Source organism: Triturus cristatus, chromosome 2_1 (assembly GCF_964204655.1).
Source record: "Triturus cristatus chromosome 2_1, aTriCri1.1, whole genome shotgun sequence".
Classification (NCBI taxonomy): Eukaryota; Metazoa; Chordata; class Amphibia; order Caudata; family Salamandridae; genus Triturus; species Triturus cristatus.
Window position 1 is genome coordinate 1,034,386,137 of NC_140581.1, and position 17,407 is coordinate 1,034,403,543.

Here is a 17,407-nt window from a genome sequence, read left to right on the forward strand (position 1 = left end):
CTGTTAGTAGGTTTGAACTTTCTGTCAAAACCTATGGGTATTTGCACTTAACTGCCCCAGTCATGTTCCCAAAACCTATTGAAACGAAGCAATGGGAGGCACCTCAAACCGGTTTTTGAGTTCAGAAATGGACACCTTTGGAGTGAAAAACACTTTTTGTCCTGGATAGTAAATACCCTTGCAAGACTTTGCATTGCTTTGCACCAATTTGCATTGCTTTGCACCAGAGCAAAGCCTTAGTAAATCTAGGCCAGCTTCTCTTGAAAACCTGTAAAAGCTGCTTCAGCCCTAAAGGATAGTTTATGACAAAGGCCACTGCTTTGGAAGGACAGCTTCAACGTTGCCAAATTAGTAAATTTTGTCTTATTCTTGTGTGGCTGTCACCACCCAATCTCACTCCCCTTGGCTAGGGCATAGCCTCACATCCTTCTCGGCCTACATAGACCCTGCTTATTTGAAGGCATCCAGAAATAGGACTTCCATCCATCCACTAGGGGAAATCCATCTTCTTGGCTTTCTACTGAATTTCTCTCAAGAGGGCTCTGATGACCTAGATTCCGACCATACAGGTTTGCCGCCTCTACTTCTGCCTCATCACTAGTCCTTCATAGAACTCCCTGTGGGCTAGCTATAAAAGTAGCATGAAAGTCTGGGTGGGACAGAGCATGGACATACAACAAGTTAAAATGCAGTATTAAGAAATGTAGACTTTGGGATTACAGATAGGTTCATTTCATCTATCTGATAAATCAGAGACACCCACTCTCCAGGTAAATGGAAACTCATCCACAGGCTTGGGGGTTCATATAAACATATCGTCTATAAGCCATATAGTCCCACCCATGCCTTCTAATAAAGATAGGATCCCCGGTCTATACCTTCTTCTATTGCTGACCCAGAACACTCCGGTTTCTTACCTAAGCGAGGAAAGGACCCAAAAATTGTTGTAAATTTGGGAGAATACTACTGTTATTTTTTTTTACCTCTCCCCAAAAATAGAAAATGTACTCCAAAACCTAGAGGAGTAGATATTTCATACAAACATTATGAGGCACTGTATAAGCATTTGTAAACTGTGAAAACAGACCTGTAACTGGTTGCAGTGTTTTACATGTACATTTTACATGTAGATAATCTTATTCAGGTGTTCAAATTAGGTCTTTTTTTTTAATTGTCAACTTTCTCAATTTCTACAACTCTTAATTATTTTTAAAAATGCCTTAGTACTATTTCACACATGCAGCCCAATTTTTAAAACGATGAACATAAGGGGGTCAGTATACAACAAGAAAAACTATGCATGCTATCATGGTTGCTTACTTGGTTGAGCTGCTGTGTTTGTTGTGCTGTCATATCCGGTACGAGTTGTGCTGGCGGAAGTCCATGGCCAGGGTTGACCTGCTGCTATATTAAGTGGGCATATTAGCATAATGTGCAAGACGGTGAAGTTTAACATAGAACGTTGACTGGTGCATTTCTTATATATGAACAGTTTCACATGTCCCATTCACAAAGAACCTCAGAAATGTACTCCATTAGTGCCACAGCACACTTAGGAGAAAATTGTGAACTTCATCGGAATTAATTAAGAATTCAAAGAGCACTTTTGGGAGGCTGTGACTGTCAGCGCATTCCTGAGGAAATAACTGGAATGATCATTTAGGCAAACGGAAGTGTGGCAAGTGCATATTTCTGAATTGCTTAATGTTGTGCATAAATGCATTTTCATTTTATAAAAAAAAAAATCACCTCGTGAGAATCACTTTTCCTTGCGGGAAAGCCTTTTCTAAACTCTTCGCAATTTTGGGAGAGTTTCATTCCCACCTGGAAAGTGGTTTTGCTCCTGCCCTTAGGTGGGAAAAGACCTGTAAAAATGACTGAAATGCAATGTGGCACCATTATTGAGTCATTTTATATGTGAATAAAGCTATTTATGAAAGCAAATTCTCATTTTGTGAAAAACAAAGTGAATGTGCAAAATGCTTTTGATATTCGAGGATCACAAATATCTTTCTGAATTTGTAAGAGGGTTGGACTTAATGCTGTTATCACATCTTTAGGCAATTGTGATATTTCAATAATTGTATCTGAGAACCTGCTGAAAGATGCACACGTAGTTAGAAGAAAAATGGTGAAAATACAAGGATAGATTAAACGGTACATCAGACTATGGGCCCTGTGGATGCCCTGGCTGGGGAAGGGCTAATTGGGATTAAATATTATTCTGACCTTGAGAAGGCCCACCTTAGTTAGGGGCATATATACAAAAGAAGTGACGGAGCGTGGCGTTAGCCTTCTTGGCTTAACGACGCGCTCTACCGCTTCAGAAACGCAGGGCTGCACTGTATTTACAATACAGTGCAGCCCTACATTTCCCCCTGCACTGGTATTAAATTAAGCTTCCTAGCGCCAACGCAGGCACCCTTGCACCATAGTGGAAATGATTATGTGCAGGAAGGTGTCCCTTCCTGCACATAAACAATCATAAATGTCGATTTGCAACTTCTGCATGTGCTGCTTTGTGCAGCACACACAGAAGTTGCAACTCGTCATTTTTTTTAATGATTGTTTATCTGCAAGAAGGGACACCTTCCTCAACATAAACAATCAATGTTGTCTTGCTGTTTCACTAGGCAGCAGACATTGAAGCAGCAAAAACGAGGAGAAATAAAGCATTTCTGCTCTTTTTGCCATGGTAAGCTGGCCCATATTTATGCCACCCTTATAAATATGGGGCAGCATCAAAATCAATGGGCGTTGCGGTGGAACGCCCACCACAACACCCATCGCCCCCCTTTCACGATAAGTATATAGTGAAAGGGTGTCTCATTTACAAAGCAATGCTAAGACACGTTAAGTGGCTTAACGCTGCCTTGTAAATAAGGCGAAGCCCAGTGACTTATGGGGGCTTGTAAATATTCCCCTTAGTTTCTTGGCACCATGTCAGTGATATTGCAGGTGTAAACCAAAAGTAGTTATTGGTAAAGCATGTAACCTAGGTGATGGGTAGCATCAACCCCACTGGTATTCCTGAAGCTGAGACAAACTCTGCTTGTTCAATGGTGACAAACATCTGCAAGATTGTTTTGATAAAATACTATCAGGGTCTAGAAGGCTCGCAAAGTGATAAAGTCCAGCATTTCAGATATTTAAGGCTATATTTACCACATTTTGTGGAAATGTATTACTAGAGTGCACCAAAGCTTTGTACACTGCCCAGTCCTCCTGTCCAAGAGCATTCCACTAACAATACTATTCCGAGTGAATCTCCCAGCTAAAGAAAAGGTGTGTGACAGTTTTTTCTTATTTTCCCTACTTTGCTAACTGCTTAACCTCTGCAAATACATCTTCTATCAGATCATATAATTATTCATTTGTTTTAATAGATGTATTACAAGTCCGTCCTGTGACACTTTCTCCTTGAGTGTGCCCTTTACTCTTCTCTATCATTTACAACTGACATGGATGTGGGTATTCAGCATAAACAATGTTGCAATCAGCAAACTTAATCTGTCGAGGTCTCAAAAACACCCTTGGATTCCCAATGAGAATGTGTCTCAAAACCTGCTTGGACTCTGCTGAAACTTCAGATCTTTTACATGCATGTTTTACTTCTAAAACAATGTCAGACATACATCAATCTTCCCACCATAAGTGGACATTTCTATAACTTAACATTTAACTTTAATCAAGAGAGTGTCTTTTTAAAAGCTGTTACTAGCAGTGTACGGGCAATATGGCTTTTTTGCGCCCACCCCATGCTCACCCAACAGATGTCTAGATATAGGCTTGCCATCTGTGTCTGCTTCGTGCCCCTGTTTCACATTGTCAAGGACCAAGTAGTGAAGGTAAATAACAGGGGTTATTACTAGAATTCAAAATAGCTGAGAATACATTGATATTAAATGTAGGGTGTTAATATGGCATTAGAGGACTCTGTAAAGAACTTTCCCAGTTGTTAAAGGCCATCTATAACGAGGAGAGGCCTGATAACAAATGGTACAAGCTGATGAAGGAGGGCCATAATTCCATTGGAACATCTCACCTATTGAGGGTAGGTTGTTCTAAATTAAACAGGGTGAAACAAAGGCAAACATTGGAATGTTGAAACTGATGGCCTACCAGGGCGTGGCTGGAGCTTTTGCTCCCCGGGTCGGTCCCTGAGCTTGCCGCCCAGTGACGGCTGTTGCAGCTAAGAGACAGGGGGAGGAGTCGACAGACCGCGATGAGGGAAAATACAATAAAAAAAAAAAGAAAAACACTTACCTTGTGCTTGCAGAAATTGCTTGTCTCTCATGAAGTGCCGCCGTCCCCCAAGCTAAGCCACTGTGAGCTACACCAACTATTATTGACTTACAGCCACAACATTGCCTTCAATTGAGTTCTTATTATTCCAATATTATGACTTTAATTTACACATTATCCCCAGATATTCTACAACTTCAATGTTATGAATGTAGTGTCTAGCACCTATACACAGAGAATGGGTGCGTCAAAGCAGTTCATAGTCTCACACATACCTGGGTTTGCTCTGGAGTATTTCCTAGCATATTATACATTTGCATCAGTTGCAACATCTGTGAAATGACAAATATGGGAGGATAATTTAAACTTGGACAATTTTCAAAACAATTCATACATCCAAGTTCAACATAATCTCAGACTTTTGCATGTAGTTAAACGCAATTATTGATTATGTAAAGCAAAGTTCATAAATGTGTTTTTTTTTTTTAAATTAACTTTAAAAGGAAAGAGGGACAGGGAAATCAACATTACAGATGATTATTGGTGTAATTTTCGAAACATTAGACTGAAGGTCAAATTTAAAAAGCTCTGGGACAAATTTGCAAGAGTCATCAAAAAGTTAGGTTCCAGATCCACCATGGCATCCATATAAAGAGACTTGTAGATTCTCTTGTTTTAGAATGCACCATATGCTATTTTTTCTTGTCCTTGTGCCTCTTCAGAATGCACAAATAAACCCCAAATGGTTTTTAACATCTCCAAACTGTGCTCTGAAGAAAATATTTGCGAAAGAGAGCTTCTCCAAATCTCACATAAAGTATTTATCACTCCTCATAAATAATGATACCATAGGGTACGTTATTTATCCGGTGTGATAAATACCACCTATTACAAGTTCATGGGGAATAACATGCAGATTTCGGTGTTTAATGCACCATACTCCATATGATATGGTAAATACTGTATGTTTTCCCTGTTCAATATTTGCAGGTTTTACCTTCCGAAATGAAATGAAAGTTTAGTTATTAATCCATCTGATCATTATCGAATGCATTAAATACCTTCAAACTCATAATTCGTAAGAATATTATGAGGAAATCGTAATCAGGCCCTAATTCTACACATTAGTAATCCACATCTATCCTCTGTTAAGGGAACTCCAGTGACCCTCCATTCTAATTCCTTTCTATTCCTTTACACAGAAGAGTAAATGCAGATGGAAATATCCCACTAACAGTATTTGCAGTGATTCACCTGTAGCTAGGGCCACTGAAACTATTCTATACTGTAGCGGCAGCGGCAGCGTTTTCGCATAATTAGGGATTAGCAGTAGTTGCCACATAATCCACCATTTTCTGCAGAACTAGGGGGTACATTCTTTGCTCCAACAGTGTAAAATGTGTAACACTTCTTCAAACTATGCTGCATTAAGCCACGTAATTTGCTTTTTCTTGCCGCATAATTTAATCAACCCTGTTGCATGATTTGATTCTTCCCCGCAGCATAATTCTAGAGGCCCTGCCTGTAGTGCGTTCTTTCAATTTAACTCTGAAAACACTTCCTGCAAATATCATGGATTATTCACTGCGCATGTCACAAGGACCTTAGAGGAGAAAAAGGCCTAATTTAGAAATGGATTCTTAACTGAAACTGAGCTGATTAACATGTGCTTGGTGTAAACTACTTATATTTATGACATAGTCTGGACAGTTCTGTTGAATTGATTAGTTACCTCGCCACTGTTGCTTGCGGAGAGGATTCTTTCTGCTTCTCTTACCTGCAAGGCAAAGGAAAATTGATGACTTATGATTTGGGGAGATAATTCTACAATTGGTGCTCAACAGTGAATTCTACGCATGTTTAACGGATAAATGCAAAGGTCATCTGTCTATCACGGACAATGGATGTTCAGATACATAAATGCAGCACTGAATATATGATTAGCCCCCAAATGGGCTGGCCAAATGACTCAGTGGGGCATGCTGGGAACTGTAGTCACTGTCCCATTTGGGAGCGGGATTTCAAACTGGGATACTAAAGGACTGGAGGCACGGACCTTTTTGCAACCGACTAAGCCTCTGCAGAAGAGTTATTCGAAACGCGTCAGGCGAGGTGGTGAAAAGGCTGTCTGAATGCATCGGCACACGGGGCACATTCACACCCATTAAAAGCTTGCAGCTACTTACTTGTATTTGAGTGTGGCTCATTGCTGGGGGCAATCTTGGAGCGTGATATATGTATATATATATATATATATATATATATATATATATATATATATATATATATATATATATATATATATATATATATATATATATATATATATAATATTATATATTATCTACTGGCGGTCGCCAGTAGATAGTTATAGTTAGGACCGTGTTTCCATAGGAAATCTGAAAATTCTATTTTGAATAACTTTGGCGCCGGTTGACGAATCCTCGCAAATTTTATAGGTGGGGCGCTCCGCTCCGCTCCTACCCTGAAAGTCTCGGGGTGATTAGTCAAGCGGGGGCCGAGAAAAAAGGGGGGTCCCAAAACGCGTTTTCCCCATGCATTTTTTCATAGGGACCTTTAGTCCAAGGTACAGCCCGAACGGCTGAACAGAATTACTTGAAATTTGGCAGAGAGGTAGTCCTCAGGTCAGGGATGTGCCTTTTGAATATCTGGAGTCAATCTGTTCAGTAGTTCCTGAGAAAATTTCAGTTAAAAGTACATATATATCTATAAGCGTGCACCGTGCGCGCACGGTGCGAGCACGGTGATGTGCGCGATCGCAATTCTGATTGGTTGTTAGATGTCAGTAAACATTCGAATCGGTTGAAATCAGGAAGTGTCGGCCGCCATTTTGTCTCTCGCAGTCTGAGGCAGTGAAAAACAAAGGTGGAGAACGTGAAAAGGGGGCAGGGTGGACAGTTCCTGACCCCCTAGCCTTTGTCAGGGAGTCACAGAAGGACCCCCAAGGGTGAAAAAACATTTATTTTTTTGACGAAAAAGCGCGGGGTGCGCGCACGGTGCGCGCACGGCACGCACAACGCATCGTGGGTGCTCGGTGCGCGAAGCGCACCGAGCGCCCGCAGCGCGCGCACGGTGCGCGCACGTTGAAAAACCTGAAAAAAATATATATTAATAAATACATAACTTAGCATTTAAAAAAACGTACAAATTCACTTAAAAACCATAGGTTTCACACACGTTATAGTTAGGAATTAGCATTTAAAAAACCTTGCAAATTCACTTAAAAAACCATAGGTTTCACACATGTTATAGTTAGGAATTAGCATTTAAAAAACCTTGCAAATTCACTTAAAAAACCATAGGTTTCACACACGTTATAGTTAGGAATTAGCATTTAAAAAACCTTGCAAATTCACTTAAAAAACCATAGGTTTCACACATGTTATAGTTAGCTGGACATTTCCCTCGTAAAAAACCAATGAAATTCCCCCGTTATAGTTAGTGCAGGCAACTATAACTCACGCGACCGCAATCCTCTGCTGATGACGTCAGATATTACATCACTGATTGCATATGTGTCTTTCTGAAAAATAAATATTTGTAATATATGTATAGCTAAAGATTAATGGAAGAAGACATGGGTAAATAGGTGTCTAAATACAGTGATGTAATATCTGACGTCATCAGCAGAGGATTGCGGTCGCGTGAGTTATAGTTGCCTGCACTAACTATAACGGGGGAATTTCATTGGTTTTTTACGAGGGAAATGTCCAGCTAACTATAACATGTGTGAAACCTATGGTTTTTTAAGTGAATATTATATATATATACACACACACACACAAACATATAATGTGTATATATATATTTTTTTTAAGATACTGATAGAGCGCCACGTTACTCTGAAAATTGTAGGGGTGCATCATAATCACTGTTAGTCAGCACCCACTTATGTTAATGGAGTTATTAATGTGTGACTTAGAAATGTATTACTCAAATCTGTTTATAATAGTGTGATTAGAAATGTAACCATGCCTTTCATGAAGAGCAATGTCGTAGTTCACTTGCAATGTATTTTAGTCAACGCATAATGGTTGGTTTTCATGTAACGCGATGCATTAGATTTAAACGAGCACCATATTAAAGTCTGCACATGTAGTTTGCTTATTCATACATAGAGAAATGAAGTTAATGCTTATAGCGTGATTTTAGAAGTGTGGGTTTAAACTGTGTAAAGGCCTGATCGCATACACGTTTAAAGAGAAAGGCCTGTTCATTTCTTATGTTAGCTAAATATTGTAGGCCGAAAATGATTTCCCTTGGTAAGGCTTTGGGGTTTCAGGACGTTAGAAATTCTCAGGGAAGTGGAAAGTTTCTCGTTCCCATGTTTCTGTTGCAGGTGCAAGGACACTTAGCTTGTTAGAGAGACTAACCCTTTGTTCTAGGAGTTAGGATGGTACGAGAAGCCAATATGGGAGTATACTGGAATGTAGGGATGATACTTTCGGCAGAGAAGGTGCCTGGGACCCAAGGACGAGTGAACAGTCGTTGTAAGGGAGACAAGTTTCACTGGAAAAGTACTGGAAGAAGACCTGGCTGAAGAGGTGTGCCAGAGGGCGTGTTCTATGTTTGGGGATTTTGAATTAGGGACAGTGCCCTGTGGGTTGAGCAGTTGAGGTTTAGATGGGGAGCTAGAAGGAGCATCTTAGAGCGAGCTCTGACTAAGTGAGTGCACTTCTAAGGAAGTCTTCACTTCTGACACCTTTTTACTCTTGCCTGGGATAATGCTAAGTAGGGATTTCACCTTAGAGATAGAGTAGGGATAGACTAACTGAAGTCCTTTTTAGGTAAATGATTTCTAATGTCGAGATTGGAGTGAACATCGCTTGCCTTATGCTATTGGAACTGACAATTCTTCTTTTTCTGAGTCGGATGAGACTCCTACGTAGAATATTCTTTGTATTAGTGCCCATTTATTTCCTTAACCTCGTGCTGAGGTGTTTGTACGTGCATTTATTCTCGGCTTAGTAATAAATCCCTAAAATTTGAGATTCAGAGTCAGTGGTCCTTTGGAGTTAAGATTTGATTTTGTTGATTATGTACTAAAAATTGAATTTCCTCCCCTCTAGACTATTTAGCAGATAAAAAGATCCTGGTGACCAGAGAGGATTCTTGGTGATGGAAGGTAGATAAAAATCCGGCTCCATCAATACCTAGATAAGGAATTAACATTGAACCAATACTTTCCTATGCATAATTCTCCTTATGATATTGTCGTTGCCAATATGTTGGCTACAGTAGTCCTATTTTACAATACTTTTCCTTCAAGTGAAATTTAATCCCCTACCATGATGAAATAATTGAAAGGTTACACACTGTGCTTTATTAAATTCATAAATAAATAATTTCCTTTAACGTAACAAGTGGCCATATAGCGTAAGAAGTACATCCAGCGTAGGGAACAGCCATGCTGTACGGACCATTGGAGATGTTGAAGATGGCATGTCAAAACAAAGAGCGCTACGTCACCATAGGTGGCAACTGTAAGTCTTATTGAAAATCTGCCTCTCACTTAGAGTATTTTCTACATTTTCCGTACAGCTTTTGTTCAAATTATTTAATGTGGCAAGTTTTCAGTTTGCTTTTTATGCTACATTTCTATGTTCGAAGTCTGTTTATCTGAGAGCAAATGTGGAATTACAGCCAGAGCTGTAGGCTGGGAGCTGGGAAAGTAGATCTAAGTCCGCTGTGAGCTCAACTTCATGTGATTCTGAGCAGGAGGGGAGTAGGGGACAAGCAGGGGTGCTAACACACGTGCCCATAAGAAAGAAGTTCCACCAAAGTGGATGAACATGAGTACTTGGTTATGGAACACTGATAAGAGAAACAAGGGAGGAACAAAAAGAAATACTAGGCTACAACCAATAGAAATGGAGGAAAAGTAAGTGACAAGCCCTGAAGTCTGAAATTGTTTTTGACTGCGCAGATCTAAACACTGTTGTTCAAGATCAGCGAAGAAAAAAAAATTCAGACTGCGTTTGCACTGTTTTTTAACCTTGACACCAAGAGTTAACCAATAAATGTTCCTTTTTTCTCTTGGTAGCCAATTTTATATCACTTATCACAACACTACTATTTGCACTGCAACCATCTCCCTTTACATTTTTATGCTTCACGTCCAACGGATTTTAGGAGATTCGATCAATTGATCAATAAAACATCCCTGTGCTCCTCCCTCACAGTGAGGGGGTTGTAGCCCTAGGTTGCACCAGGTTTTGTGACCAAGAGGTGATCCCAGATGATGAAGCATGCCACCTCGGTGGGTGATGGGATTCCGTCCTTTAATAGGACTCCGCTTATGTTCAAGTGGTAGTTGTAAGCTTGTACTGTTGGTGCTTTAGAGCCCTGTATTGAGCTCTACAGACCCGCGGATCTTCTGTTTTTTATGTAATTGTACTGGGGAATTTATCCGCGCAGGTCTTTAAACTTTTTCCCTGAGACCCTCTACCCATTGTAGTGCTTTTGTTTTTTTTACACAGATGTATGCCATCATTGACTTGGTTCAAGGAGGGCAAATATTCCTTTGGAGGACGACTGCTGAAAATGATTTGCTACTATGGAGAAGAATGTAATGGGAGCAGTTGTTAAGTCAGGCTGAAAGGCGATGCACGTTGGGCGGATCAACAAGCACGATGGTCCCAGTCTTACCTTTATTCTCAGAGCAGTTTTTAGCCAAAAATAATTTTAAGTCTAGATTTGTATTTTATTTATCTGGGCACCTTTAACACCACAAGGGTCCAGGACAGCTGGACCACCACTTGGGGGTTCAGGGCTCAGCCAAGCTGTGTCCAGGTGTGGGTTCAGGATGGTGGGAGCCTTCAATGTCCCTGTGGCTCTGAACAGGAAGCCAGCAAATTAGCCTTTTGAGTCACTTTGGTAGTCTGTGGTTCAGGTGAAGTTGCAGGGTTCAAACAGCAGGGCTGGCATCTGAGGGATAAAGGCAGGCTTTCCAGGTAAGGCAAAGCAGGCTTGCAGAGTGCACAGCAGGTCATAGCATCAGGCAGTCCTCTGCGAGTCCTTTTATATATCCAGAAAGTAAACTGAAGTGTGGGTCTGGGTATCCCATTTTTACACCTGGTGCCTCCTTTGAAGTTGGGAGAAGTTTCTAGATCTTTCTCTTTGAAATCTTGGAATTTATTGACTCCCCTGCCCTGGCTCCAAGGTAGCTGCAGAGCCAATGTGGAGGCGCTTTGTGTGAAGGCAGAGCAGTCTATTCAGTTGCAAGTGGGTCTGTGCCAGCTCTGCCCCGCCCCCCATTCTGCCAGCAGATGGTCCATTCAGGCACACCTAAGCCTTCTACAATGTGACAAAGCCTAACTGTCAGTTTCACCCAGTCATGTGACCCAGGTGATGGTGGAGGCACCAAATGGCTATGGGGAGGAAAATGCCAACTTTTTTAAAGTGGCAATTTCAAAATTGCAATTTAAAATCCAACTTTACCATTTAATAAGATTGTTCATTACAATTACATAGATACCAAACAGGAAATACTTACCTGGTTCCAATCAAAGTTTAACACTTACTAAATGTAATAAGGCAACCTAATGTTATCTTTTGGGACAGGTATGCATCACAGAAGTGGCAAACAAATTTAGACGTTTTTCACTACCAGAATATGTCAAACTTGAAAGTACATGTCCAGCCTTTTAATTACAATGCATCCTGCCCTATTGACTAACTATGGTCTACAATGAGGTGGCATGTGCAATAGAAGGGGAGTTTAAGACTTGGCAAGGGGGTTATATTGCCAAATAAAACTGGCAGTTTAAAACTGCATTAAAGCTGCAATGGCAGCCCTGAGACATGCTTTAAGGGGCTACTTAAGTTGTTGGCACAATAAGTGCCGCAGACCCACTCATAGCATTTCATTTAGAGGCCCTATATGGAAGAACACTCTACAAGGGACTTATAAGTAAATTAAAGATGCCAATCAGGTGTAAACCAATTCAACCGTGTTTAGGTGAGTGAGCTCAAGCCCTTTAGCACTGGTCAGCAGTGGTAAAGTGCACAGAGTCCTAAGGCCAACAAAAATAATTTCAGCCAAAAAATTGAAGTAAATAGGCAAAAGGATTGGAGGAAGACCACCATAAGGCTGACAAATCTAACACGGACATGTACATTTGTAAAGTTTGAATTAAACATAGTGCTAAAAACCACAAAGCGCCAACTTCTGTCACTCTAGACTGGGTCAAAGTAAAAAGTTAAGGCTGACTGCAATGGAGCGCAGTTTATATACGTGGACCAGGTTCATCTCGGGGGAAAGTTTATATTCTCAATTCAAAACTTTTATGGAGAAAAGGGAGCCATTGATGAGTTGGTGGCGGGGGGGTAAGCTTCATGCTGGAGCTGAAGCCAGGCTCAACCACAGCAGGCTGCCGAAGAGTGGGATTCCGTATGGTTGTAGACAATGGCGGGAAAGCTCTGAGTGGGTGAAGTGTGAAGTCCACGCCAAGGAATGCCTCGATGTTAGCAGGTTGCTGCTCTGCATCATACCCGAGGAAGCCCTCTACATTCCAACTTACAGACCTTTCTGGAAGTTAGATCTCCTTCTGCGGGGCACACCAGCAAGCTGAGGCTGACCAGCAGTTTGACATCAACTGCTGTGGCTTTGACAGTAATCCCAGTCTACATCGGTTCTCCCAGGCCAAAAGTTGGCAAAATGTTCTTTACGATGTGTCCAGGAGGAGTACACTTTACCACCAGCCAATGTTCCAGGACTTACCCCAACAGAGGCCATCAGGAGGGTCCAGGCCAGGTCCAGTTGGAACTAGTCAGCTGGGCAGTTGTAGGCAGAGAGGACTCTGCAAATGTGTTGTGTCCCTGTAGCTCAAAAGGAGGTCAGCCAACTGACCCTTGGAGCCACTTTTAGGTTCCTGGGTTCTAGTCAAGCAGGTACAGTCTTGCTTCAGATTCTTAAGAGAGCAGGGCAGTCCTTCTTCCTCACAGGTCCAGGAGTGTTCTCAGGAGAGGTCGGTGGGGTCCCATTGCTAGCAGGTAGGTTGTGGGAAAGCCTTTGTAAACCTCCTAACCAGTTCCTCCACCACCAATACGTTTTGTGCCAGTCTGACTAGAGTGTCAAAGGTGAGGCAGGCCTAGGTGTGATTCACATCTGCCAGTGACAAGGTAGGCAACCTTTGAAGCCCAAGAAGGGGGTGGGTCAGCCCCCAGGCCATCCTGTCAAGGGAGAAGTCACCCTCCTCACTTCTACAGCACTTTGTTGGCTAGGAGCAATACATATCTCACCACTGGGGAGGCATCAGGCATAAGTTTACAGCTGGACACTGGCATGAAAGCTTTTTTGTTTTGAGCAGGAAAATGACAACTTTTCAAAGTGTCATTTCTAAAAATAGTAATACAAAACATGACCTGACCATTAAGTTGGATTTTAAATTACTTTCAAAAGGAGTCCCTGAACCATTTTTCTAGCTACTCCCAAACTGACTTTAGCACTTATTAATTGTAATAGTGTAAACCAGTGTTAGCCTAAGGGAGAGCCAGCCTTGCCACAATAAAACTGACTTTTAAGGTTTTTTACTGCAAGAACATGTAAAATATTACATCTAGATGTCCTACTTTTTTAAATGATATGCACGCTGCCGTATGGGTATTTAGGGCCCACCTTAGGTGTTATTTATAAGCATTACAAAAAAAAGGTTTACCTGGCAAAACAGTTATTTTGTCAGGTTGAAATGACAGATTAAATCTGCACACCAAGGCTGCAGTGGCTGGCCTGATGCAGGTTTTTACAGAGCTACTTTTGTGGGTGGCACAATGAGTGCTGCAGCCCACTAGTGGTATTTAATTTACCCACCCTAGACACAGGTAATAATATATACAAGGTTCTTATTTATAAGTAAATGAAATGGGCCAATTAGGTGTATGCCAATTTTAACATGTTTGTAAGGGATGGCACAAGCATTTTACCCCTGGTTAGCTACAGCCAACAGAAACCAGTTCAGCAACAGAAGGCAAAAATCTGGGATGGCTTTCCTGAAAGGACAAATTTCCAACAGGTGCAGTTGAGTTTTTTGTGCAATTATTGGAGTACAATGCATCCTCAAGCCAAAATGGACACAAGGACACATTTCGTGCTGAAAGATAGCGATGTGCCAATTTTTTATTTCGCATCTTTTCGTGCAATGTCAAGTAATTTTTGTAGAATCTTGCGTAGGAGGCTAAGACAAGTAGCATTAATTTCCCACATTCGAGACAACTACTTTAACCACGACATATCTATTTTCTGGAGTGTGGGCCGTTTTCTAGGAGAACAATGCCAGTATTCAAACAAAACGAATCAACTTATAAACAGTGTCGCAATTATGAAGTGCTTACTACCAAAGACTTCCAAACTGGAAACACTATACCATGTTTTACGATTGTGCAAGCCTTTGAAGGATGAAAAGACGAGGGACCCTACTGGAATTTACAGGTGAGACAAGGAAGCTATACAGAGAGAGCACAGTGGAACAGAGCTTAAAAAATGTATTAAAAACTAGTCTGTTAGAACTGTATGTTGCTCTCCCCCACATACATGAGACAGACATTTGGAATATGACAGAATTTAAGCTTATGTACGTAACTCAAAATTAGAAGGAACATAACAGGATGTTTGCACTGTAGCAAAGAAACAGGGAGGGAAATCTCCACCTCAGGTACATAACTCTAAAGCAGGGGGCATACGGCATAGGTTGCACTGATGCAAAAAAAACATACCAATATCGTGTTGTTGATTTTAAAGTATAGAATACGAGAAAAATGTTTGTTCCAGTCAATTTTACAGGAATATTTGTATATATATTCACAGCACAGTTATTATTCATTTAAAATATGTATCGAAAACTGATAAACTAATTCTAGCGAAGATATGTTGGGCCACACATAAATTAAGACAGCTGATTTTGCACCATTTTTGTTAGGGATCTATTACAAACACAGACTCTACCGAACTTTCCTCAAGTTAGTCTGGGCTTCCACATGATAAAAGTCAAGAACATGTTTTTTCTCTATTTCTTCTATGTATATACAACACAATTATAATGACACCAGTTTCCTTCATGTTTTGCCTTGGTGTAAATCCTTATTTTGCAGTTTTTTAATGTTGCTTATGTGTACTTGAATATGCATTTTTATGTTAAAGTACAGAACCAGGAAAGGTGCGTCCACATGATTAGGTAAGATCTTACAGCGCTACCTGCACTACCTGCAGGGGGCAGCAAAGGGCACCATGCTGTGGTGGGAAGACTGCCACAGACAAAAGTACATCTTTTTATTTCCTATTCTGCCAATAATCCTCATACCGTTCCAATGGAGTCGTGGACACGACAAATCATATTTTTTTTTACACTGATTGCAGATTGTTTCATTTCGACTTTTCAGACGTGCACGATTTACACGGAGACTTAAAAGTGTGCGACACAGCACAGGTGCACAAGTTTGCAAACTTCAATCAGTCCAGAAAGACCTCGTAAGCGATGTTATAGCTAAACACAACTGTAGTTTTTGTCACACTTTGCAACTCGACACTACTTTGGCTCTTACAGAACCAACAGAGGCTAGTAAGCAGCGAGAATATAATAATTAATGCATACTTACTGGAAAAGCAATACTCGTTCCCAGGAGACAGAGGAGCAGAACTGCGTGCCTCATGTTTGAAATTGCTACCTGCATCGAATTACAACCAGGTGTTATCTTTGGGTGTCTGATTTTCATCCACGGAAACATAGCACTTAAAAGGTTACTTCAGTCACTGCATGGGTTAATTACCTTCAGAGGGTGATATAAATAGAAACGTCAAGCGCGTGCCACCACTCCCGTACTTTCTCTCATGGAACCCTCGGCGATTTGCGATGTCCCTCACCCAGTCCCACATTTTAAACGCGGCTTCTTCCAGCAAGTGACCAATCAGAGCACAGATTTACTCTGAAGTCATTGGGCTTCTGCAGTGCCCACCGTCCAATTAGCCTACTAATAGGTGCAGACACGGTTATACCACAGGGCGCCCGTCTCCTTTAATAGGAGGTAGTTATAGAAACCTTTCGTAATCTGAAAACACAAGCCACGACCTACACTAAACCGCAGCTCCAGCACACACACACTCGCGCGGGCATGGCAGAAACCATGTTATCACACAAAACACCTGACACTCGATAAACTATTTCACACCGAAAATTATGTGAGTAGTTGCAAGTAGTCACCAAACGTCTGTGATCTTGTCTAAGTAGAACAAGCGAGTAAATAAAGCCTACTACAAAGAGAAGAATTGCAAAAAGAAGTGAGTCTAATGTTGCCTTATCACGTTTTCGTTAGAAGATGTAAAATCAGCCAGTCCAAAATAGTTTATTACATTTAAAAAAAACCTTCAAAACATCCAGTTCTTATGACGCACTTCAAAATGTTAAACAATCTCGATGATCGAAGAATAATCTAGATAACACTTCTGGACCTTCAGAGTTTGGCAGAGAAGTGGACCCACCGTAAACCAGCAGCTGCACTGTTCCATCAAACTCAAGGCTGCCTCATTTATTTAGAGGTGGGGTTTAGTGCTGGGTTTTCGCCTGATGACCGCCCGCACCGCCAAACCCATGTTCGAACTGCCCTCCTGATCAGGAGTTTTCTCCTGTCTGCCGGGCGGTTCGTTGGCGGACCCAGGGGCGCTGCCTATAAAATAGGCACAGCAATGGGAACGTTAAAGGCAGTACATGCAAGGCATGGCCTGCTGCAGTCCATGCCAGGGTGTACATACACACAGTGGGGGGCACATGTGGTGCCCCCATGTGTGCATCCAAATTGTGTGAGGCGGTTGCACTGTCATGAAAAGTGTGGCAGTGAGGAAACTCGTAATAAGTTGCAGCCCCGCCAAGCATATTGTGGCCTCAGGACTGCTGCGCAATTGCCAGGGAATGGCAGTTTCCTGGCAGTTGCAGCGGATGCAGTGGTCCCAGCGCGGCCCGACCGCCCTAGTCATTATAGGGTAGTTGGGCGACCGCCACCTTGAGTCAGATGGTCCGTGGACCACCGGACTCATAATAAGCCAGTCTAAGTTAGGCGAGATATCCACCAATTGTTTTCCCAACTCAGGCTTGCCATGCGCAGCATGGAGGTGATAGAGCGTCATGTTATTCTGAAATTTATAGGCGTGCAT

The 17,407-nt window shown here is 41.5% G+C and overlaps 1 protein-coding gene across 6 annotated transcripts in view; it reads right to left on the minus strand.

The window, feature by feature from the left end:
• Nucleotides 1–16,125, minus strand: part of AMTN (amelotin) — a 32,726-nt gene extending 16,601 nt beyond the window's left edge. For 3 of the 6 annotated variants that reach the window (XM_085640820.1, XM_085640822.1, XM_085640818.1), the window contains exons 1-5: nt 16,030–16,125; nt 15,859–15,927; nt 5,978–6,022; nt 4,521–4,577; nt 1,321–1,404 (exon numbers count right to left, since the gene is read on the minus strand). In XM_085640820.1, the coding sequence (XP_085496946.1) occupies nt 1,321–1,404; nt 4,521–4,577; nt 5,978–6,022; nt 15,859–15,912 (240 nt within the window). In that variant the 5' untranslated portion in view covers nt 15,913–15,927; nt 16,030–16,125. The remainder of the gene's footprint in view (nt 1–1,320; nt 1,405–4,520; nt 4,578–5,977; nt 6,023–15,858; nt 15,928–16,029) is intronic. The other 3 variants (XM_085640821.1, XM_085640819.1, XM_085640823.1) reach the window with 2 other exon arrangements.
• Between the last annotated feature and the right edge of the window lie 1,282 nt (nt 16,126–17,407).